The sequence below is a fragment of the Petaurus breviceps genome, unplaced genomic scaffold, assembly GCF_028583685.1.
Source record: "Petaurus breviceps papuanus isolate PSGF00001 unplaced genomic scaffold, PetGlider_PUasm1.0 188, whole genome shotgun sequence".
Lineage (NCBI taxonomy): Eukaryota > Metazoa > Chordata > Mammalia > Diprotodontia > Petauridae > Petaurus > Petaurus breviceps.
This window is the reverse complement of record NW_027185804.1, coordinates 13,060,647-13,085,347: the sequence shown is the minus strand read 5'-3', so window position 1 is coordinate 13,085,347 and position 24,701 is coordinate 13,060,647. Positions and strand designations below refer to the sequence as shown.

Sequence of the window (24,701 nt, the reverse complement as noted above, 5' to 3'; positions counted from 1 at the left end):
GGTTGCCCAAGGGCTGACTCATTCACATCAGGCCTGTTCTAAGACATTACTGTCAACGCGGAATTCCTTTAGTGCTCTTGGTCCACAGCCAAGTCTTTGGAGCAGCTTCTCTTGCTCTGATACCAAGAAACACCTTGAATCACATCCCCCATGCCATTCACATGAGAAAAATCTGCTAGGTTTGCATAGAAGTCCCTTGATTTCCAGACTTTTTCCCCTTATGACCTGAAATTATGGTAAATAACTCATAGAATATCTAGCATAATACAAATGACCTGAATGTCTCAATAACTCTTAAAATAGATAGGCTTACTCATGGGCATAGTAATGGTACTGCTTTCCTCCATTTGTAAATATAAGTAGATAGGTAGCCACCCCCATTTCTCTGGAATTTTCCACTTTCCATAAACTTACACATGGTGTTGCTTATAAAGCAAAAGCAGCACTGCAGGCCCTTTAAAAAGTAAGGAAGGAGAAATTTGCCTGGGTAGTTGTTGGACCATTAAGTAAAAATCCTGGAGAAATGACTAACTCATAGGGGAAGTGTATTCACATTTTACTCTGAAGCCATCTGGAAATATTCAGTTTGTCACTTATAGCAAACCATTCACTGAGTTCCAAATTCCAAATGAGATAAGAAGAACAGTTCCCCTACTATTGCCAGACTGGATAAATGCTAGGTGCATTTCCAGGGATGGGCTTTCTGAACTGGCTCATTGTATACTATGAAAATGCCTGGTATGATGGAGGTAGCCATTAAACAGCCTTTTCTTAACGCAAACAGTGATTTGCACTAATTCTTAAGAACATTCTATCTTTGTTTTCAGGTCTCCTGAAAGTAGGGACACCTTTTTTTGTGTGTCATGGACTGCCTTGGCATTTTGGTGAAGCCTAAAGTCCTGAGATCAGGGTCATGTTTTTAACTGCATAAATTAAAATACATACTATTATAAAATAAAGCAAATATATGAAATGTAGGGTTTTTTTTTAAAGTCACAGACACCAAGAACCCCTGCTCTAAAAGTAACAGGAAAAAAAGTATGGGAAGACTTAATGAATGGATGCCAAATGAAGAAAGCAGAGTGAAGAAAACGAGATGTATAATGACAACAGCATAAAGTGAAAAAAAAAAAAAACAGCCAGAAAACAAGGAAGAGTAGATTTTGCAAAATAAAAAAGAATAAGTTTGTCTCTGAAGAAGTGATATAATAAGATGTTTCTCCACTCCCCTTTCCTGCAGAGGTGGGAAGTCCATAGTTATGAAACATTACAGTTATTTTCAGGTGGTTTTTTTTTAATTGATTGGTTTCATTTTCTTTCCCTTCTCTTCCTCCTTTTATTAACGAAAATTTCATTGTTTTATTCTCTGTGAGGAAGGAGGGAGAAGTTAAACAAGGAGAAATCTAGGTGATATAAAAATAGAAGAGATAAAAATTTATATTAAAAAAATAAAAGTAACAAGAAAACAGACAATGAGGCATCTAGGGATTACATCAAAATCACCTATTTTCTTTGTTTTATTAATCCTTTTTTAAACTGAGAATTTTATCTAAAATTGTTTTTATTTTTAAAATAATTCATTTTTAAAACAAAAATTTTATTTATATATTATTTTTATGCTTCATACACTTCTCAATTTGTCCCCCAGGTCTCCTTCTCCTAATGAGTAATCCCTCATGATAAAGAAGGGGAAAAAAGGTTCAATGAAACTAAAGACTGTATCAGAAAAGTATTTCTACACCATTGCATATCCATAGTCCCCTAACTCCAAAACAGGAATTCTTAACCTTTTTTGGTTCACAGACCCCTTTAGTCTTGGAAAGTCTATAGACTCCTCTTGGAATAAAGTTTTTAAGTGAATAAAATACATATGATTAATAAAGAAACCAATTATAGTAAATTACAGTGATCAAAGTTATTTTTAACAACACATTCTTGGACCCAAAGTTAAGAATTCTGAGTCTAAAGTGATGTATTTTCATACCCTTAGTACTGAATCTTCAGAGTTTTCTAAGTAAGGTTTAGATAGAAACATCTAAGGATTATACTTAGCAGCATGCTTTTCCCTATTGGGCTTTGCTATTTTTTGGTCCTTTGACCTTGAAAGAACCTTCATGTACAAATCTGAGAAACAATTTTTAAACATCAATTTGCCCTTTCTGAGCTTCAAAATGTTACCAGTTAGCGATTTGCTCAGGAGTGGGAGAAGTAAAGCTCCCTTCCTTTTAAAGGGTCACCAGTGGAGGTTCTCCAGATCCATTAATGAGAAGAAGATATGGGTTTAAAATGTTTTGAAATCAAATCAATACTTACATCATGGAGAGGGTAAGCAGCTGTATAGGTACCATTTGATAGTAGTCTCTTAATGCCAAATTTTTTCTTTCCTTCTTCTGTACCATAAGGGCATCTTGAGAGAATATAGTAAACCTAGGAGAGAAAGATAAGGGTATCCACTTAGTCACTTCAAAAGACATTTTAAGGGGCAGCCAGGTAGCACAGCGAGTAAGAGCACCGGCTCCAGTGTTGGGATGACCTGGGGATCGAATCCGGGCTCAGACACTGAGCACACACCCAGAAACACCTGGCCGTGTAACCTTAAGCAAGTTACTTAACCCCAATTGCTTAAAAAAAAAAAAAGACTTTTTAAGTGCCTACTCTATGTCGGACACAGTCAGTAACCAGTAACTTAGGGAGATAGAGATGAGTGAAAGGTGAGACAGACAAAATAAGACATATACAAGGTTCTGTAATGAAAAATAAAATGCAGCTAATATTTTCATGTGATTTTACAGCTTGAAAAGTGTTTTATGAATAAATGAATGATTGATTGATCATTGCAACAACCTGGTAAGGTGAAGTACTCCAGTATTTTAAAATCCATTTTACCGATAGGAAAACTGAGGCTTAGCAAAGTTAAATAATATGACCATAATAAGTGTTGGAGGTTGGAGTCAAAAACATCTCTCCCGATTCTGAGTTCAGTATTCTTTCCACTATGCTACACTGTCTTTCAATGATGATAGTATAAGTCATTTCTTCACGTGAAGAAAACTAATTTCTGTTCAGTCCAGGAGGTGGAGGAAAGATTCACAAAAGAGTTGGCATTTTAGTTGGTCCTTAAAAGATGCAGATATAGGGGAGATCCTAGAAACAAAGAGGCTAAGAAAAGGCATGAGTGAGGTTGAGTGACAGCATATGAGGTCCTTTCAACTGCAGTACAGGGAATATGATGGAGAATAAAGTGAGGTGAAAAAGGGAAACAGTGATATTTGTGGTGCAAGGCTTTGAATGCCAAAGCAAGCAGCATGAATGTCTTTTGGTAGGTGTCAGCAAGAGCTTTTCAAAGAGTTAAGCAGAGGCAGAGCATGGTCAGACTTGTGCATTAGGAAGATTACATGGTCACTGATGAGAAAGATCACATAAGGGAGAAGAGATTAGAGAAATGGAACCCAGTTAGAAATTAAAAGGAAGCTACCAATGAAAGAGAGAGTGCAAGGATAGAATCGATAGGACTTGGAGAAAAGCTGTAGGAAGGCAAGTGAATACTTGGAGTAAGGAAAAATGTCTAACAATCACAACTTCTAAAAATGGAATTGAGGGGGAAATGTAGGCAGTATAAAAGCAAAAAGTAAAAAAACCCAACTATTGATAAGATGGATTTAAAATTAACAAGTGAAAATATAACTGCCTTGAGAGGTAGAGTTATAATTCATTAGTGGTCTTCAGGTAAATTCTGGACATCTACTGGTTGAGAGTACATTTACATATCTATGTTGTAGGGGAATGTTTGTTCAAATCTGGGCTAGACTCAGTGGCCTTTCAGTTCCTTCCACTCTGATATTCTCTGGGGCAAAGGAGAACTTGTACATGGTGAGAGAGAAAGAAGAGTCAAGCACTTTAAACTTTCCATGTGCTTTTTGCATCTGAACTTCTTTCATAAGACCATAGAAGGCAGTTCTCTCATAATCAGTCACAGTAATGGGCTAGAACAGTAGAATGGATCGTCCTTTTTAAGTCAGGAAAATGTCATGATATGTCACCCTTGGCACAAATTTATATTTCTATATACATTTGACCCATGTGCTTATTGATATTATCAGATGTTCCCTGAGCACAAAGCAGCTAGACAGAGGGAAGAAGCAGCCTGGGAGCATGTGGGGGTAATGAGGGAAACTCGGTAAGCTTACGGAGTTTATTATCCAGCAATGGAGATGATCCACATGCAGATGATAGAGATTTATCAGAGTATCTGTCTAACCACTTACCTGAAGGGGATGGATGTTATAACATGCAAACAAACCTGGAGTTATACAATAAGACAGTGTCTTTTTGTCCATATTCTTGGGGCCATTTTGAGAAAAGATTTCATTTCAATAAATATTTTTTCTATGACTAATGCATATAAGTAATTACACAAGAGAAGGATGAAGGTGAAGGATGGCCATTAGAAGAAAAGCACAGCTAGAAAAAAAGCACATGGGCCACATAAAAAGATTTTCTTCTATGATACTATATAGTATGAGTGGACTACTGGTAGACAGATAGCCTGTACGTTCCATTGGTATCCCTGTAATCAACAAATCAAAAAGCATTTATCAAACACCAACTATATGCCAGACACTGTGTTACACCTTGGGGACAGAGATGAGGTCGGACCTATGATTTCATTGGTCTAGGGAAGGAAAGTCCTGGGTGAGGACTTTCTACCAATGCAGAATGGCACCTCTTCTGCAACTGAGAATCTTAGCAATTTGCCTAGACCACAAAGAGCTTAGCTGACCTGCCCAGGTTTATAAAACCAGGTCTTTCTGATTTCAAGACTGGATCTTTATTTGCTATGTAGTATTAGCTCTCAGATTCTAGAAATACAAAGGCAAACAACAACAAAACAGTCCTTGCTCTCAGGAAGTTTACATTCCATCAAAATGTAGCTCATTTCTAAGGATCCTTCCAGATCCAATTCTTGGGTTTTCAAGGAGATAACCATTAGGGAAAGATTTCTGGGCCTTATTGTACTTGGGTGAATGGGGGAGACAGGGAAGAAGAACATGGCTACAGACTCAGAAGTATATTAGGAAAACCTTGCACTATGTTGGGTAGACCTCCATGGAAAATTTCTGGGAGTATGTGGACAAGAATTGCACAGAATGGATGGACATGGATGGCTAGCTATCTGCACGGCTAGCGAGAATTACAAGGAAATCACAGTGCAAGACACCAGCAAAAAGGCAGCAGCCAAAAAAAAAAATTTTTTTAAAAACTTCCTGGGCTCTTATTTAAAAGATGGAAACAAAAAAGTCTTAAAGGAGTTCCCCTTCTGCCAGGGGGAAGGAAGTGGCATGTACACTGGTGAATACGGATGGTTTAAGAAGGGGAGGAGATGAATATGGGCATAGCTGTGGGAAGGCTTCCTCCCAGAGAGTTCTCACTTGCCAGGTCTGGGCTGATGATAGGTAAGATGAAAGTACATGGAAGACAGTGGCTGAAGGTGTTTGACCAAGATATAGGTCTTTCTGGGAGCAGCTGAATGACTCAGGTGTGCAAACTGAGAATGAGAAGGTCTAGGGACAAGGGCGGCCTGAGACTGTGATTTCATTAAATGTCCCTCAAATAGACCATGAGAAAGAGTCAAGGGAAATTCAGTAAGCATGTGATTCAGCTCCTGGCCCTCTTCCCTCTGACTTACTGCCAGTGAAATCTTCCAGCCTGGGGCTAAGTGGGACAGGGTTTACTTTCATAGGGGACATAAGAGACGGTGGTTCAGGTGAGCTGCATGGTTGGGAGACGTTCTGGAATGTAGGATGGCTTTTCAAGTGCACATTATATTTTTTTCTCATTCTTCCTTTTGAAAAAAGCCTCTGGCACTCCCTACCTGATTACATGTGTTGGCTTCCACAGGTCAAGGGGGTAAAAGGTGCTGTATACTAGAGTGATAATCCTCAGCTAGGAGCCAGGAGACGCTATTTCAAATCCCAACCACCCAAATCATTGTGTGATTTGTTTTCACACTAAGGAAGCCAGAATAACTGAAACAGGAGGAAGGCAAGACACTGGCTGCCAGGGCCAATGGATTGCACCAGTCTCTTTCCTACACTAAGGTTATCTATGGACAGCAGACTACAAGTATGGAAAGCAGAAGTTCTGGGCTGATTTTTAAAGTACTCGATGTACCCTTCTTGTAGTGCAAGAAAGATTCAGAGGAAGGAGGAAGAGATGGTAACAGTGCAGTGGCATTATGAGGCATCAGGGGGCTGGTTTCTGGGTGGCTTTTCTTCAGTGTCTATGTTCCTGTTTCGATGTATTATGTATGCTCTTGGGGAAACTGTGTGTAAGACAATGCTGCAAGCTACCAGAGGTTTTGTGCACAGAGAAGACGGAATGGGTTGGCAGGGAGGAATCTGTCAGCAATGGCTGGATCCTTGACAGTGCTTTTGGGGTTCTCTCCTTTTCTCAAGGACATAATTTTGTCAGATGTTAAAAGATGCTGGCAGGTCTGAGCAAATTACTCATATTTTCCCAGTGCTCTAGTATGGGTATAATAATAGTAATAGCTATTCTATCTTCTCAAAGGATTGGGGTAAAAGTCAAATGACACAAAATATATTAAAGTGATTTAGAAAAATAAAATCATGTGTGCATATATACATATGTACACATACATATATAGTATATATATGTATATGTACATGTATATCTCAAGTAATAACAATTTACAAAGCCATGATGCTTAGGGAAAGGGATTATTGGGGGAAAGTATATTGCATCAGTGTCCACAAAAGGAGAAAAGGTATTGTCTCACTACAAAATAGAGGAAATCTTAACCTAAAAATGACTTAAGTCTGGGAGCCCTAGTATTAAATAACTGAAGAGTGGCAGTGTCATAGAGGATAGAGACTCAACCTTGTTATTAAGAAGACTCTGATTCTAATCCTTCCTCTAACACAAAATATTTGTGTGATCATAAAGAGGTCTCTTAATCTCTCAATGTGTCTAGGCAACACTCAAAGATGATGGTACATATGAGATGATAATATGCATCATCGGAGGGAACATCCACACCAGGAATTCCTCAGATTGATAAAAATCATACCCACACCTCCCCCCCCACAAAAAAAGTTAGGAAAGACATAAGGGGAAGCCAGTATCCCCAAAGATTCATGATTCTCACTTCTTTCTTGTCTAGAATCCATTGGACTGCAATCCCTTTGGGAGGAAGGACTACATACTCTTTCATCGCTGTATCCCTAGCGCCTAGCATGGTGCCAAGTCTTAATAAATGTTCATTGAATTGTGTCCCAAAAGTATTCTGAGTTCCAAGTCAGCACTCAAGACTCTAAGTAAGAGCTCAGAGAGCAGTGAGAGATCTGGCAGTTTTATTTTCAGATTCACACTTTGGTTCCAGGCATTGACTCTCTCTCAATAATGCTGTCAGCAAATATCACCTCATGCATTTAGCAATGGAAATGGATGGCTCTTTTTGGAGATGGTTTTCTCAGTCTGGGAGAGACATAGTGTGCTGACACATGGGTAAGGAAATGATAGCATTGTTGGCTCCTTAGAAACAAAGGGTGTGCTATCTCAAGACAGAAATGAGTGTCTTGTCTCTTTCAGACTTCGAGGACCTAAATTAAAGGCAGTTAAGTGATACAGTGAATAGAACGAAGACTTGGAATAAGGAAAATGACCTTCAACACCTATCACAAAAACTCAACTTGCTACCATGGGTAATTCACTTAACCTTCCTGTTCCTCAGTTTCCTCATCTGTAAAATGTGTAGCGTGGAATCAATGACCTCTGAGATTCTTTTCATTTTTAAATCTATGATCCCGTGATGTTAGTACCTAAGTAAAATTACAAAGTCACTTCTTCTCTTGGGACCTGACCCTGTTCACCTGCAGAAAGAAGGGGTTAGACCAGATGCTTTCCAAGTTTATGGTCTAGGATCCTGATCCTCAGGCACAAAATGCCAATCTATCACTAGGTTAGCATGCCAAGTATTTCCGACTTAGTAACTTCTGCCAGGGCTACTACCCCTGATATGAACAAAACAAAATTGGAAACAAAATAGGCAGCCTATCAATTGGGAGTAGCTGAAAAATTAAGGAATATGAGAGTTAGGGGATATTATTACACTACAAGAAATAATGACTACCATGTTTCCCCGATAATAAGACACTTTCTTATTATTTTTTTTTGGACAGAAAAACACCAGAGGGCTTATTTTCAGGGGAGGGCTTATTTTAATGAACATTGACAGCAATTTTAATAAACAGGTAAATGTGAACAAAAAAATGTACCTTTATTCAATAAGCAAATCACTGGGGAAGAACAGGATGACGCGCTCACTTCTGCAGCTCTGATTGGATGCAGCTCGGAGCGCGGTGTGCGTTTCACCCGGGGGGGGGGAGACAGTGCATACAGAGGGTACCGTAATGTAGCGTGTAGTGCAGGGGATCACCTTCACTACAGTAGCAATCTCAATAGGGCTTATTTTCGGGGGAGGGCTTATTTTAGAGGAATCTTACACAGTAAGGGGAGGGCTTATTTTCGGGATAGGTCTTATTATTGGGGAAACACGGTATGAGGATTTCAAAGAAACATTAAGAGAATATAGATAAACGAACAGAGTGAAGAAAGCAGAACCATGAAAGCAATACACATATTGACTTCAATCACCTAAAAGTAAACAATATTAAAAAGTAGGAGAATTTGATTAAATGCCATGACTAACATTGATGGAAGACAAGAAATAAAAAGGCATGCCTCCTGGCTCTTGGTATAGAGGTGTGGAATTTGAAATATGCCATTACACACCCCAGTGTCAACTTAATTTGCTTAACTGTTTCTATGGAGGGTACTAAGCAGAAGAAGGTGAAGATCAAGAAATTACTCCAGTTATCAAGAAAAAAAAAACAACCCTAAATAGATGGGTTCATCGCTTTCTTTGAACCATAATTTTTATCACAATCTGAGATTAAGGATCACTTTCTTGAACCCACATATTGTTTCATGGAATAAAAAAAAATATTTAGAGTTGGAAGGGATCTTAGCAGCCAATTTATTCCCCTAATGGAATCCCCACTACAACACACCACATAAGGGGCCACCTAACCTTTGTACTAGACCTCCAAAGAGATCTGCTACTGCTACCTAGTGGCACAGTGAACAGTGCCCCCAAATATCCATCTATTACTCCCCCCACAACCCACCTTATCTAATATATTACCAAGGCTCATGAATTTCACCTTTGCAACATCTCTTATATACGTTCCTTTCTCTCTTCTGATACTGCCACCACTCTAGTACAGACCCTTATCACCTCATACTTGGATTATTTCAATAACCTCCTGGTAGATCTGCCTTCCTCAAGCCTCTTCCTACTCTGGTCCATCCTCCAGCTACTAAAATGGTTTTCCTAAAGCACAGATCTGATTATATCAGTAAACTCCAGTGGCTTCCTCTTGCCTCCAAGAATAAATATAAAATGCTTTGCTTAGAATTTAAAACGCTTCATAACCTAGCCCCCTCTAGCTTTCCTGTACTTTTACACTTTGCTCCTGGACACATACTCATTGATCCAATGACACTGGCCTCCTGGCTTTTCCACGAACAAGACTCTGCACCTCTTGGCTCAAGGCATTTTCTCTGGCTGTCTGCCACATCTGCAATGTTCTCCCTCCTCTGCTCTGACTGAACTGATAGCGCTGGATTCTTTTAAGTCCCATCTAAAACTTGACCTTTCCTTACCTAATTACTCTTAATTCCAATGCTTCCCTTCTCTTAATTGTCTCCTATTTATCCTATATAGAGATCTTGCTCTTTGTGTATGTGTATAGATACATAGATAGTTATAGATATTTGCTTGCATGTTATCTCTCCCATTAGACTGTAAGCTCCTTGAGGATTGTCTTTTGCCTCTTTTTGTATCCCCAGGGCTTAGCACAATGCCTGGCATATAGCAGGTGCTTAATGAATGCTTAGTGATTAACTGATACCCATCAGAATACTAAATTGGGTGGGGGTGGAAAAGATTGACTCCTAGACACAAAGTATGTAGAAGTCTGGTCTCTACTACTTCATGGTCCAGCCTTATATCATACACATCCATACCCACCCAACACTGCCCAATAGCTCTTTATCACACAAGTACATGCTCATGGGAACATTTAGATTCAAAGAAAGAAGCTTAGAATATGTCTACCTACAATTCTATTTCTCACTGATGGCGAGAAAAAGGTGTTCTCATCTTCAATGAAGAAGAGCTCCTGCCTCTGTTTGCTGAATGGGGCTGTGAAGTAGTCTGGCTCAGGGTTCATCACTTCCTTTGGGAGCCGAAAAGGCCCAAACATACACTCAAAGGGATTCTCCATGGTTGGAGGAATGTCGTTCTCCCGAATGGGCATCTTGATGTTCAGCACCTCTGCATACGTGGTCAGCACCTCCCAAGGGGCGTGGATCTTGATGAAGTAAGTTTTGCCATCCTCAGAGTCCTAAGAGAAAGAAACACATTGCTATTAAGCCCAGTGAGATCTGGGCTGTAGAAATAAGGCACAATGCAGCTTTTTTCTTTCAACCAGTCTTTAGAAGAAGGCACACGACATGAAAACAAGCCATGTCCTGCACTTATCCAAGCTAAAAGACTTCAAAGGTATGATTTGAAGTTAAGTAAAAGATCAGCATAACCCCTTGTGCTTTTAGAAAAGTAGTATGTTGTACTCAAAAAAGTACGAGACTGGGAGTCTGGAGAAACCTGGCTCCAATCCTGCTTACTAAATCCTAAGCAAGTTACTTGACTTTTCCTGGCCTGTTTCATCATCTGTAAAATATGTTCACTGCTTACCTCCCAAAGTTGGTCTGGAGAACCAAGTTGTTCATGTTCTATTCCTTCCTAAATTTTCCTTCAGTACTTTGATCTCTCCTTCATTATTAGCATCCTGGCTGCTTATCTATACATGTGCTGTACCTCCCTAGTAAAATACAAATTCTTTGAGGGCAGGTAGTCTTTGGTTCTTATCTCCATTATCACCAGAGCTTAACAAAGCTATGTAACTGGGAAATAAGGAATACCAATTCCGGCCCAAAGGTATACTAGAAGACAATGAAGGATGCTAGGCCTGAGGTTTAAGAAGACCCAAATTCAAATCTGACCTCAGAGACTTAATAATGATGTCCCTAGGCAAAGTACTTAACTTCTGTCTGTCTCATTTTCTTCACTATGAGGATAATAATCATACCTACTTGACACAGTTGTTATAAGAATCAAATGAGATGAAACTTATAAAGCATTTAGCAAAATGCCTCATGCACAGTAGGCACTCAATAAATGCTTGTTCCCTTCCTCCTTCCCCACAGATAAGCAGTAATTTTGTTTTTAATTCCAAGGAATTAAAGTTGCAATTCAGCCAAAAGGCAATGGAGGGAAGCTACAATGGAGTATAGGCTACAATAAAGAATTTCAGGGGAAAAAGAGGCACAAATGATCATTCAAAGAAATATATGACTGAAAAATGTAGTAGGCTGGCCACCTAGGTAATACGATGGACCCCAGACAGATAGATATCTGGGAGCTTCACTGGTGCTCAGGCAATAGAGTTCTAGAGCATGGAATTTTAATCTGTGGTATGTGAAATTTTAAAATGTTTTTGAAAGTTGTATTTAAATAGAATTATTTTCATTTGTAATCTGATGTATTTTATTTTATGCATTTAAAAACATTATTCCAGGAAAGAGGCTATAACCTCCACAAAACTGACCAAAGGGTCCATGACATTAAAAAATGTTAAGAACTCTTGGTCTAGAGGAAGAGACCCTGCATGTTGGGTGGAATCCTTGCAAAAATTTTATTCGAAGGCATGGTCAAAGATCATGTAGGATATGAATGCAAAGAGTTTGAAATCTGCACTATTAAAAGGCATCCCCATAATGGGAAGATCATAGCTCTATTGAAGTATCCCTGAGTGCACCTAATAGTTGCTTAAAAATTATTTACTGATAAAATGCTTGGTTTAGATTGTAAAGTTAAAGTGCTATTGTATTTTTGAACTCTTACTATTAAATGTTTTATGGCTACAATTCTGGGCAACTTAATTAAATATGTATTAAGTACCTAGTAAGCTCAGGGCTCTATGCTTGGCACCAGGAATATAAAGACATATTAATACTTACAGTTTCAAGTCACTCCTTCCTTAGCATCTCTCTTCAAGTTATCCTGTGTGTGTGCCCTTCTTTTTAATTAAGCAGAAATAGCCTTGAGGTTGGGGAGAACACCTTATCCTTCTCCAACTACCTTAGTGCCAAACAGCACTAAATATATAGTAGGCACTACACAAATACTTGTTAATCTGCTATTGAAACTCAAGTTAAAATGCTACCTCCTCCATGAAATCTTCCTCCATTCCCCACTTACTGAAACTGGAACAGTGGTCTTTCTAATCAGATTTTCCTAGACTACATTGTGTGGTTCTCTTACTTGCCCTATCTTGCATCTTTCTTAATAGACTCCCTCGTAGGCAAGGACCAGGGAGAGATCAGAGTAGTTAAGGAAAATTTGAAGGAGGTGAAAAATACAGAATCAATTATTATTTCCAATTGTAGTGAGGAAAAAAAAAAAAGAGGTCCAGAGAAGCCAGGTCACACAGCTCAGAAATGCAGGGGCTGGGAAGGGAAGTCTGGACTCCTGACTCTGAGCCTTTGGGGGAAACCAGATTTTGGGTTCTGTTTCAGATAAATCTTACTAAACAAGGTAAGTAAGGACCTTAATAACAATATTTACCTTTTTGTCTTCTGTTTCTAATTCCAGACCAGCTTTTAAGAGGTTATTTTCAAATTCTTTTCTTCTTTCCTACACAGACAAAAGCAGTCAACACAGAGATATCATTAGCATCAGGTTGGCCCAATAACATAAACATACAGTACATAAAGATGGTGAAATGTTGAAACACTTTGGGACTATACTTAATTGGATATAGGGTTTTTTCCCCTCTTCTTTTTAACACTGATATTTCCTTTTAATTGATCCTTTCTTAGATGATATACAAATAGAAGATCATATCCCAGGTATATATATAAACAAATATAAACAATATAAACAAATATAACAATATAAACAAAACAACCCAAACCATTTTGACCTCTATAATATAGCATACAACAGCCTGGACCTAAAAAGTAGCCAATGCCTAAAATATTCTTTAAAAGTTAACTTGAATTCTCTCTCTCTCTCTCATAGGATTTCTTCATCTATGATTCTTGTATACACATATATACATATATACACATACATATATACACACAAACCTATATGTATATAAATATACACACACACATAAAATCACTGATTAGAAATATCAAATCCAGACATTTTCTATCAAACACTTCTAGGATGAAATATTTGCCACTGGAGGGATTCAATTCAATTCAAACAAATGTTTATAAAGTGTACACAGCAAAGGAAATGGGAAAAGTCAAAAGGCAATAGAAATGTCAATCCCCAGACTAGACTAGAGGATATTGGCCCAATTATGGTCACCTCAACTGCCTACCTCCTCTCTCAATTGAAATCAAAGGGAATTAGCCAAGAACATGGGTGTGTTGGACTAAGCATGACCCATGATTACACAGGGTAAATTTTATAATGCAAGATCACTGTAATCCATATTGGCTTAGAAAGTTTATGACATTGGGGTGGCTAGGTGGCACAGTGAGTAAGAGCGCCAGCCCCAGAGTCCGGAGGACCTGGGATTGGTTCCGGCATCAGATACTTAACACCCACACAAAAAAACTGGCCATGTAACTTTGGGCAAGTTACTTAATCCCAATTGCTTTAGAAAAAAAAAAAGTTTATGACATGTAATCTTCTTGTAAAGGATTGGCTGATATTATTAAAAAAAAAAACTAACACCTTAAATGTACTGTGTTCCAAAGGAGGGAAAGTTATGTAAAATTTCATAATATATTCTTATCATTGCATAAGTTAAGATGCCTATAATAAGAAAAGGTTTGAACTTCTCCCAATGCTTAAAAAAATCAGTTATCTTCAAAAAGACAAATTGTTCCCATGCGCATAATTCTCCTATTGATAATCTTACTTGTTTATTAATCAAAATTAGAGTTAATGTTTAACTTAGAAAGCTATCTTTATCAACTTCTCCTACCAATTAAAAAAAAAGTGGTAGGTTAAATATATCTGTTGCCTTATATATCAGGTTTTAAAATAAAAGAGAGGCTGCATGGCATAATAGATAGGGCATTGGACTTGGGAGTGAGGGTAATGAAGGCCTGGGTTCAAATACTGTCTCAAACATATACTAGCTGTGGGGTCCTGAGTTAACATCTCTGGTCCTCAGTTTCCTTCCACATTTGTAAAATGAGAGGGTTGGATTTAATAATCTCTACGGCCACTTCCAACTCAAAATGTATAACCCCAGGAACAGCATTATTAAGGTATTTATGCTTATGTGTACACGTAGCTCCCTAATAGACTTTAAACTCTAAGGGAAGAAACCATTCCATTTTTCTCTTGATTTCTCAGTACATTGCCTAAAACACATATTCAATACAAGTTTGTTGAGTGATTGATCTAAGATTTAGTTGATTGTAATTATATATGTATATATATATACATGTATATAATATACACATATATATCTCATATATACATGTATATAATATACACATATATATCTCATATATACATAGAGGAACAGAAAGCTAGTTATTGGAAGAAATACATTGTAACAAAAATTACATTTTGGCTTTAAATTTGGATTTTTCTTAACCAGGTATTCTCATGAACAGCTTAAATGGCCACACACCTCATGTGTAAAAATATAATTACAGTGACAATGAAAGAATAACAATATATTTTAATGTTATTTCAGCTGCAAGATCAGGGAGTCTTAACCCTTTTTTCAGTCATGTATATTCCCTTTGGGAATCTGATGCAGCTTGGAGATTCCCTTCTCAGAATGTTTTTCAATGTACAAAACAAAATCCAAAGGTAAATGAAAACAAAGATGGCGGGGGGGAGGGAGAGGGCTAAGTCATGGACCTCCTGAAATCTATAGCTTTATATGTATTATGGAATATTTATTTGATCACATTAAACTGAATTTTAAAAGGAATAGGGGCTAGACTTTTAATTTCATAAGCATAGGAACTCCCAGAAGCAGAAATTCTTCTATCTTTGCAGATTGGCACCTTCTCTGCAAACTACAATGCTAAACATTGTCCACAGCACTGAGTAGTTAAGGGACTTGCCCAGGGCAATACAACCAGTATGTGTCAGAGGTGAGACTTGAATCCAGGTCTTTCAGATTCTAAAGCCAGCTCACTATCCACTGCACTACACAGCCTCTAAAAGTCAATCCTTCCAACATAACACTATGTGGAAACTGAACAATAAATCTCTTGTCAAAATCAAGAATTCTAAAAGCAGGAAATCCCTTGAGAAGGAAAGAAAGGGCCAGGAATTCTTAGAATCTCCAGAGAAAAATCAAACTTAATCTTTCTGCAGGCAGTGAGGATATTTACCATACGGTTTCTGTCACTAGGCTTTTCATTTAAAAAGTCAACATTGCTGCTTAAAAAGAAAACTAGAAAAAACATGGGAGTACCTCCCCAGTGCTACATAAATGGTCATTACAAAAACACAATTAGAAATGCTGTCTTTTAATCTATTCTTAGATCACATAACTGCCAAGACTGAAAATTAAAAAAATAAATAAAAAAGAAAAGAAAATCAGTTAGGCAGAGAAGGCACAGCATGCTTATGACTGTTGCAGTTCCAAAGTTGACATTTCTTTTTCTTTCCTCCTTTAAAAAAATCAAATCTACAAATTCTATTTACCCAGTTGTGTGACCTTGGGAAAGTCACTTAACCAATATGAGCCTAATGTCCTCTTCTGAAAACTAAAAGGGTTATCTCGGTGTCTACCAGATCACCATCCACCATCTAGGCTGACCTAGTTGTAAGCTATCAGCTGCGAGTCAGCAAGCTATTTCCCTCTTGCACCATGTCTCCGAGCACACCATCAGGCTCACACTGGTGAAAGTGCTATTATATTTCTTAACAGAGTGGGACAATCATCCGTCTTTCCTGTATTCCTCCCACTTCCCCACTGTTTAAGACTGCTGGGAAAAAACCGCACTGGCTGAAAAAACAACAAGAAGGTTTTCCTGCTATTCTCTTCCAAATTTAGACAGTCCTTTCTCTTCTGCCAAATCTTTCTGTTAGTCAGGATGGATGGGCCAAAGTGAGTCAGGATTTATCCAGATGAGTGGCATATACTGAAATGTTGGGAGAATATATATTTACTAGGAATTCTTACAGATATACTTAGAGCTGGATTTAATTAAATGACTTCATCAGTAGGGTCAGAATTATTTTCTTTAACACATGAAAGGAAGTTAAGTTCAGAGCTGAAATCATAAGAGTGCAAAGGGACCACAGTGATCAGTTAGTCCAACAGCTTCATCACACAGAAGGGGAAATTGGAGCTCATATAAGGAAACCAAGGACCACCAAAATCAAGTCAACTTGCCTGATATCACACTAGTTAATATCAAAAATTGGACCAGAACTTAGGTCTTCTAACTCACACACAGGCGGTGGTTCTGTTATATTTCATTTCAAAAGCACAAATGTGTTCCAATGTGAATCTGTTCCAACTAAGTGAATATATTAGGACCCATTCAGAGCATAACTTGAATTCCCACTTTGCTTCTGCATGGTTCCTTCCACCAGCCAGAGAACTCAGAAAACTGCAACTCTTCACCATAGCTCTCAAGATGCCTCCCATCAAACTGTAGGTCTCTGCATACATCACATACTATGGTACAGTAGGAGCTGTGAGCAAAGAAGGGTTGGTCTGAGCTCTCCCCACAATAGACCATATTACCTCTCAGAGTTAAATCTGGATATTTGTGCAAAATGAAATAAAGAATGGCTGATAGATAGGTTGGTCCTTAGGAATCTAAAGACCCCTAAATGCTACAAAGCATTCTCACCTAGTGAAATGATGGGCTTATTAATAAAAATGCTGAGACATATGACTTGGCCAAGGGTTGATCAGATTTATCTTCTGAGATTTTAGAACTTTCTTTACCAAGAATTCATTATTTTTATCTAATTAGTTATTAGAGTGTGATATCTTTCAGATGGTCAGTGTTTAGTGCATTGTTTTCCAATGAAGAATCATTAAATAATTGTTTTTCTTCCATTCATTCATTCAAGTAGGTACAGTAAGCCAACCTTATAGAGTCTAGAGTTACAAAAATTGATCGAAACACACAGTCTATTACATGACCCATACTTTCATGGATGCGTAAGCAGGTAAGGAAGGAAACAAGCATTTATTTGGTACCTACTATAAGCCAGGCATTATGCTAAGTGCTTGACAAATGTTATCTCATTTGAATCTCTCACCAACTCTAGGAGGTAGGTGCTATGAGTATCCCCATTTTATAGTTGAGAAAACTGAGGCAGACAAAAACTAAGGTCATACAGCTAGTATGGGTCTGAGTCAGGATTTGAATTCAGGTCTCTCTGACTCCATGCTCAGTGCCACCTAACTGCCTCTAAGGGAATTAATATTAAGGGCTCTACCTTCTCCCCATTTCTGGAATAAAGTGTCTTATATGGAAAAGGGATCCATAATATAAAGCAATGCCATTCAAATGAGGAAAGCCACATAAGAAAGTAGGAAGTAACACTATAACACTAGGGGTATGCTTTAAATGTCAGGGTTCATTGGTAGCCTAGATCATCATTGGCACAAGCAGAAGGGGAAGGACAATTGTCTGATTACCCTGCTATTTTTTCCTTTTGGCTCTGATCCAAATTCTTAAATCAACACAAAATCACTCAGTCTCTCCAGCTCTAATGCCAAGGTGATTTTCATCATGGAAAAATATCAGCTTTTAGTCACCAGAGTAACATTACACTGCAAAAGCAGAGAGAGAGAAAGGAATGTGAAATACCAACTTTCACTCCTCTCGACATCCGGCTTCACTGGCTGTTCTGCCTAGGTTAACCATTAATGGTAGGTTGTACTTCCAGCTGATTAATGTTTATGGAGGTCTCACCAGTGAGGCGACCAAGCTTTTTGCTCCAATTGGAATCCCCTTATACATGGGTTTTAAAAGCAAGCGCATAATACATACATGCATAAAACTAGAGCAGTAATTTGCTATGCCTTCAAAGCAGATGAGATAAAGGAAAGGAAGTATGGAAGCTACAGAAAGAATACTGGACTTGGAGCCAAAGTCCCTGAGTTCAAAACCTAGCTCCTAGCAGAGCTGGGAAAAACCACTTAATCCATCTGGATCTGTTTCCTCTTCATCAAGGAGTCAAATTCTCTGATCTCTAAGGCCCCTTCTGTGTTTAAACCCTAAGATCCCCACTCCCCAAAACAATAAAAAGTCATTTTATTGCCAGGACAGAAAAACCAAAAGGCAAGTCATTAGGATACAAGGGGTAGAACTGGGTTTGAATCCCACCTTAGATACTTACTACCTATGTGCCCTTAGGCAAGTTAATCTTTCTGGATCTCAGTTCCCTTCTCTATAAAATGAAGAGGCAGGGGGGAGAATGTGATTACTTGCTAGATCCCTTCCAGGATTACATCTTTGATCCCATGATTGTATAATACAAGGTCTACATGATTCAAATATTATTCTTTAAGTCACCACATGCCTTGTTCATCACATATAGTTCCATGATGAATGGAGAATACAGGACATAATGACCCCTGGTTCCAAAGGTCCCATTAAGGAAAACAGATTCAATTAATTTAATCCGAGGATGAGGGCTAGAAGTGATCTTGAGAGGTAATCTAGTATACCTTTGTATTTTATAGATAAGGAAACTGAAGCCCAGAGTGGCTGAGTGAGTTGCCCAAGGTAACACACAAGGCATAAATAGGTGGGAAGTGGAACCCAGGTGTTCTATGTCCAGATCCAGTACTCTTTCAATTGCAGAGAAAAAAATAACAATTTTAATTCCAAGCCCACAGAAAGGAAAGCAAATGTTATGCTCTAAGAACTCCTCAGATAAAAATATATTATACAAATTGAGCTTTCCTTGGAGCTCAGATAGCATTCATTCTTCCCCATTCTCATTATTTCTGCCCCCAAAAATGGCCTTCCCATTAGTTTTGTCAGTAAGGTATACCTGTATAGGATTCAAATTCATTCTGTTTTAAAAGAAGAGAATCCACGTATTGAATAAAGTCACTGACACAAGGACAGGGCTGAGTATAAGTGGAACGTTAACAATGGGTTCCCTAAAGTAACGCTGATAACCAAAATGTACACGAGGAAATTTACCCTTTCTCTTTTAATATTTTCAACACTTAATTGAACTCATAGATGTTCAGAGCCAAGAGGGATGCTTAGAGATCACCTATTGTAACCTCTTCCTTTTACAAATAAGTCAACTGAGTCACAGAGACATGAAAGGATTCCCAAGCAAGGCCACAAAGCCAATTCATTATTGTATTGAGATTTTTTTGGAGGCAGTTGGGGTTAAGTGACTTGCCTGTCTGAGGCTGGATTTGAATTCACGTCCTCCTGACTCCAGGGTTGGCACTCTATCCATTATACTACCTATTTTTATAAAAAGACTTTTCTCCATCTACCTATGTCTCCTACCCTGTGACAAACTTCCTGGAAGACACAGATGAAAACTATACAGAATGGGCAGGAATGAATAGGTTGTTATCTATATTCTAGGGGGAGCTCCCAAATAGATGAGATCAAAGAGTACCTACAACTATCTAACTAACCTAACCAACTGGCAGTTTGAAATCTTTCTGAACAAGCCAAATAACTCCTTTTTTTTTTTTTTAAAGCAATCAGGGTTAAGTAACTTGCTCAAGGTTACACGGCCAGTTATTTCTGGGTGTGGTGCTGAGTATCTGAGCCCAGATTTGATCCAGTGTGCCACCTGGCTGCCCCTAAGCGATTGGGGTTAAGTAACTTGCTCAAGGTTACACGGCCAGGTGTTTCTGGGTGAGTGCTAAGTGTCTGAGCCCGGGATTCGATCTCCAGGTCTTCTCAACACTGGAGACGGTGCTCTTACTCACTGTGCTACCTGGCCACCCCCAAGCCAAATAACTCTTAACCTTAGCCATCCATAGCAGGCTGCCCCACAGGACTTCAAACCTAGGAAATAGTTGAAAAAACACTTTTCAATACTATATAATTAAAATCGCCAAAACTGGCCCCAGAGAAGAATTGAGAAAATTTATCTCCTGCTTTTCTTTGAAAAGGTGAAAGACCATAGGGGTGCAATATTTCATACACTCCCAGACATGCCTGATTCTAGCAAATTACCTTTTAAATCTTTGTTACCATTTTACCCTGTATCTATCTTGTTTGTACATAGTTATTGACATGTCTCCACCATTAGATTGTAAGCTCTCTGAAGGCAGGGACTGTTTTCCCCTTTCTTTCTGTTCAAGGCACTCAGCACAATGCCTGATATAGTAGGAAACTAACTAATGCTTGCTGACTTCACTTTGTTCCAAGTATGGATCACTGGGGAAGGAAGGATTATATTTACAAATAAAAGTAGTGTAAAAGCAAAAGGTATCAACCAAAGTAAGATTTGAGAGAAGATGAAGAGGGAGGAAGACGAGGTGGTGGTAGAGGAAGAAGAGGAGGAGGAAGGAGGAGGAGGAAGAAAAGAATCCAATAAAGACCACTTGTCCCATACAAACTTGCCTAGAACAAGCCATGGTTTGATCTTTTATTTATCCATTCCAGATTCATTACTCTTCAATTACTTACCATTTTTTTGTCACCTTCCTGCTTTGGATCATCAATATAGGAAAGTACATAATCAATCCGCCGTATGCCATCACAGAAGAAAATAGAATCTTTGCTTTGCTGGCGCTTGTCAAACTGTGGAAGACAGAAAGGGTGCACCATTAAGAGAGGTTGTCTCCAGAATATGAGAAAGGGAAAGGAAGGCAAAGGAAGGCAAGGTCTAAGGGTTAGTTGGTGGTTCCTGGCCCACACTCAAAGTGGTGGCCCAAGACCAACAGAAGTGATTAGTTCTCATTCTCTCTCTCTCTCTCTCTCTCTCTCTCTCTCTCTCTCTCTCTCTCTCTCTTCCCCATATCTCTTCCTCTTTCCTTCTTTCCCTTTCTCTGTCTTTCTTCCTCTCTCTCCCCCCTTTCCTTCTCTAACTCTGTCTCTGTCCTTCTTTCCCCTCTTTTCCTTCTCTCTCCCCTGTCCCCATCTCTCTCTTCTCTTCTTTGATTCTTTCTCTCCCTCTCTTTCTCTGTCTGCCTCTCTGTCTCTGTCTTTCTCTCTCACACACACACTCACGCACACAGAGGAATCTGAGGGAAAGGAAGCTAGACATGTGAGTGACATGCACACACAACCCAAATGCTGCATGTATATGGAAAGGTGAACCAAATACATGTATGAATGAAATGCAGAAATAGCAAGGAGCTGGTTAGCTTCACTATACAATATTCAATTACAAAAGCATTTACAAAGCACCTATTGTATCCAAGGCACCAAGATTACAAAGACAAAAACACAAGAGTCCCTGGCTTCAAAATGCTTATATTTTATATCCCAAAGACTGAGTCCACTGTATGTCAGATAAAATCAAGCCAGTCTCTATGCTAGTTAGGATTAACCAAAGCTAGATAAGAGTTACACAATTAAAAAAAAAAAAGGTTGGAGGGGGTTAGGAATAGCATTTGGTCTATTTTTTTAAGGTACTGGAATTTCTTCATTTTAGCGTTTTTTTAAAGTTGTTGTTCTGGTGGTTTTTAAAGCAGACCACTAAGGGCAGGCGCAGTTAATTTCTGGAAAGCAGGCAGCCTATCAAGAACACTAAGTGCCAGGGGGCCTCCATGCACCCCTCCCTAAGCAGGGCTCACTTCCCAAACAGAGGGCTCAAGTGAGCAAAAACCTATCCCAGGCTGATGCCCAAAGTGCTCGGTTCTCCTGGGTGATAAGAGAACCAAGAGGATTAAGTTTCACTTGTGGCATGAGCTCATCACCTCCTTCCCTTTGAAAGCATTAAGAGCACTGCAAAATAGCAGTGCCAGGTAGTGAGTGACTGTGGGCTTCCCTCCCCTAGTAAGTGGTTCACACAGTTGGCGAAGGCTGCTGGGCTTGATCAGACGTATCTTGCTGCATTATAAAAGGGAAGCAGAATTTATGGCCCAATCACACTAAACCATTTATACAAATGTGTACTCAGGTACCTGGCAGATGAAATGGGTGGAACTGTCATCCTTGGATCATAGAATGAGAATGAAAGGACCCCTTAGGGGTCAGCTAGTCCAAGCTTATGGCTTTACTGAGATCCAGGTAAGTGAAAAAACTAACCCACCTTCACACAGGTTATAAGTGACAGGGCTGGGATTATAACCCAACTCCTGACTCCAAAACCAGTGATTTTTTCCCACTAAATCAGCATGTTCATTTCTTAAGCATCTGAACTAAATGTCTTATTTATGTAACTTATATCATGCCCAGTCAAGTCAGGACATTTAGACTTTGCCAAACTGGAAAATATGGCTACATGGTGACTACAGTTGTCCTGATAAGACCAAAATATCATCTTCTATTTGATTGATGATCTTTGGATAACTATACTATGTTTTGGTGACTGAGGACACAGACAGATGCTTCAATTGAGCTTGGTTGCCAGGGATAAATGGTACTGACTATGCTTAGGAGGACTGTCCTGGCACAAATAAAAGTATGTTGGTGGGGCAGGAGGGAAAGACTGAGAATTGGTTCTCCTGTGCATGGGAGAAAGGCCTTGTCTTATGCCTGGCCATAAATGATTGTTGAGGCCAGGTAGGGAAGACATACTGCATTGCAGGCAGGTTTGAACAAAGCCTAACCCATCAGGGCTATATTTCAGAAGGTACTTTTTGACGCTCAAATGTTTTCAGCTTGGCAAAATATTAGCAAAGTGATAGCCACAATGCGGTCTCTGATTCTGGATAAACAGAATTATATCTGCCCTTGTGCAAACACCTGGGATGCCCCTCTAAGGCTTTAGGAGGCTATGGTGAAGGGAATCACTCCGCTCTAACAGGGTTGATGTAGGGAGGGGAAGTGCCGAGCTAAGAGAGCTGCCACCCAGGAAAGCAGGTTTTCACTGCAGCCATCCAAACTTCGAGCAGTGTAAAAACAACACTGGATTACCATGAGACGCCGCCGCAGGAACAGGTTAAATCTCTTTGCTGTCTGTGGAGCAACCGACAGAGAATTAGCAAACACTGCCCACCCCCCACAAGGATGGAGATATTCCAAGATATTTGGATCTTTTTGGCTTTCCTCGGTCTCCTTGCTGATACTCGTGAGTTACATATTTAATCTGAAATACTTCCACAAATTCAATACCAAGCAGTTAAGGAAAAAAAAAACCAATAGGTTATAACCATGGCAGCATCTCATGCAGCTATTGTGAGGGTACTAAGGGGTGCAAAGCCAAGTCAGTCTGCATTGAGTAGGAATACTTTGGGGATCCATTTAGCCTTGATTTGGGGGTCATCATAATAAATGCAGAATCTACTAAACCATACACATACTGACGTAGAAACCCACATGTTAACATTCTCTATATTCTACTATATTTTTACTTGTCTTGTCAAATATTTCCCAATTACATTTTAAACTGGTTCAACAGGTCTTATGTTTGACATCTCTGCTTTCAAGGTATTCCATTCTTTTGAACAGTTCTAACCATAAATTCCTTAACTCTCCCCACCCTCTACCTCCCCCCTCATAGACTCAAACTTATCCATTCTTCCTTGCTCCCGGACTCTTAGGAAGGATAATCCACACTCATCAACTCCTCTTCCTCAGCACTCATTTGGTTCTTAAGCCCTTGATTATTGTTGCTGAGTTGTTTCAGTTGTGTCTGACTCTTCGTGGCATATTTGAGGTTTTCTTTGTACTGGATATTGAATGCTAGTGTGGTTTGCCATTTCCCTCTCTAGCCCATTTTACATATGAGAAAACTGAGGCAAACAGTGTTAGGTGACTTGCCCAGGGTCACACATCTGGTAAGTGGCTAAGGCTGAATTTGCTCAGGAGAAACGGGTCCTCCTGATTCTCAGCCCAGCACTCTACTCACTATGCCACTTAGCTGCCTTCATCTCTTCAATATTCACCAAATTAAATTATTTTCTCTTCAATATTCACCAAATTAAATTATTTTTCCTTGATATTCCTCTTTCCTTCCAGTCCCAGAATGAAATAATTATCCTTTTCTCTCATGGCTAATACTTTCCTTCCCACCTTCAAAACTCTGTATCCCAGATTACCTTTGTTTCTATCTCACACCTTGCTATGCCAATGTCAGTTGAATTGAATGTGTTATATAATATCTCAGATGCTATATTGTGAAAAAGTAAAATAGGATCTTAAAGGGTTCTCTCAAATAGCCTATTTAAAGCATATTCCAAACAGTATATTCTAGGACGATTTCCATGGAATCTCTCGAGTACAGCCTCCATACCCAAAATGGCCCTTCCTAGTTCCAGAATTGCAAAATCTCATTGGAACGTTCACTGTACCACTCTAATCCAAAGAAAGAAACATGCAGATTTCTAAGGACCACAAGTCTTCCAGCATCCTAAAGGAACTGAAGTTCATCAGTTTTGTCCTGCCTGCTACTAGTTGCTTTCCTTCTGAGCTTAACTTCCCTCTATTCC

The 24,701-nt window shown here is 39.0% G+C and overlaps 1 protein-coding gene across 10 annotated transcripts in view; it reads right to left on the bottom strand.

Annotated features, from left to right (window-relative positions):
* Nucleotides 1-24,701, bottom strand: part of ANO5 (anoctamin 5) — a 137,806-nt gene that overhangs the window by 44,264 nt on the left and 68,841 nt on the right. For 5 of the 10 annotated variants that reach the window (XM_069091291.1, XM_069091295.1, XM_069091300.1 and 2 more), the window contains 5 exons: nucleotides 23,188-23,229; nucleotides 20,791-20,904; nucleotides 12,773-12,841; nucleotides 10,206-10,490; nucleotides 2,314-2,427 (listed from right to left, as the gene is read on the bottom strand). In XM_069091291.1, coding sequence (XP_068947392.1) covers nucleotides 2,314-2,427; nucleotides 10,206-10,490; nucleotides 12,773-12,841; nucleotides 20,791-20,904; nucleotides 23,188-23,229 — 624 coding nt within the window. The remainder of the gene's footprint in view (nucleotides 1-2,313; nucleotides 2,428-10,205; nucleotides 10,491-12,772; nucleotides 12,842-20,790; nucleotides 20,905-23,187; nucleotides 23,230-24,701) is intronic. The other 5 variants (XM_069091297.1, XM_069091292.1, XM_069091298.1 and 2 more) reach the window with 1 other exon arrangement.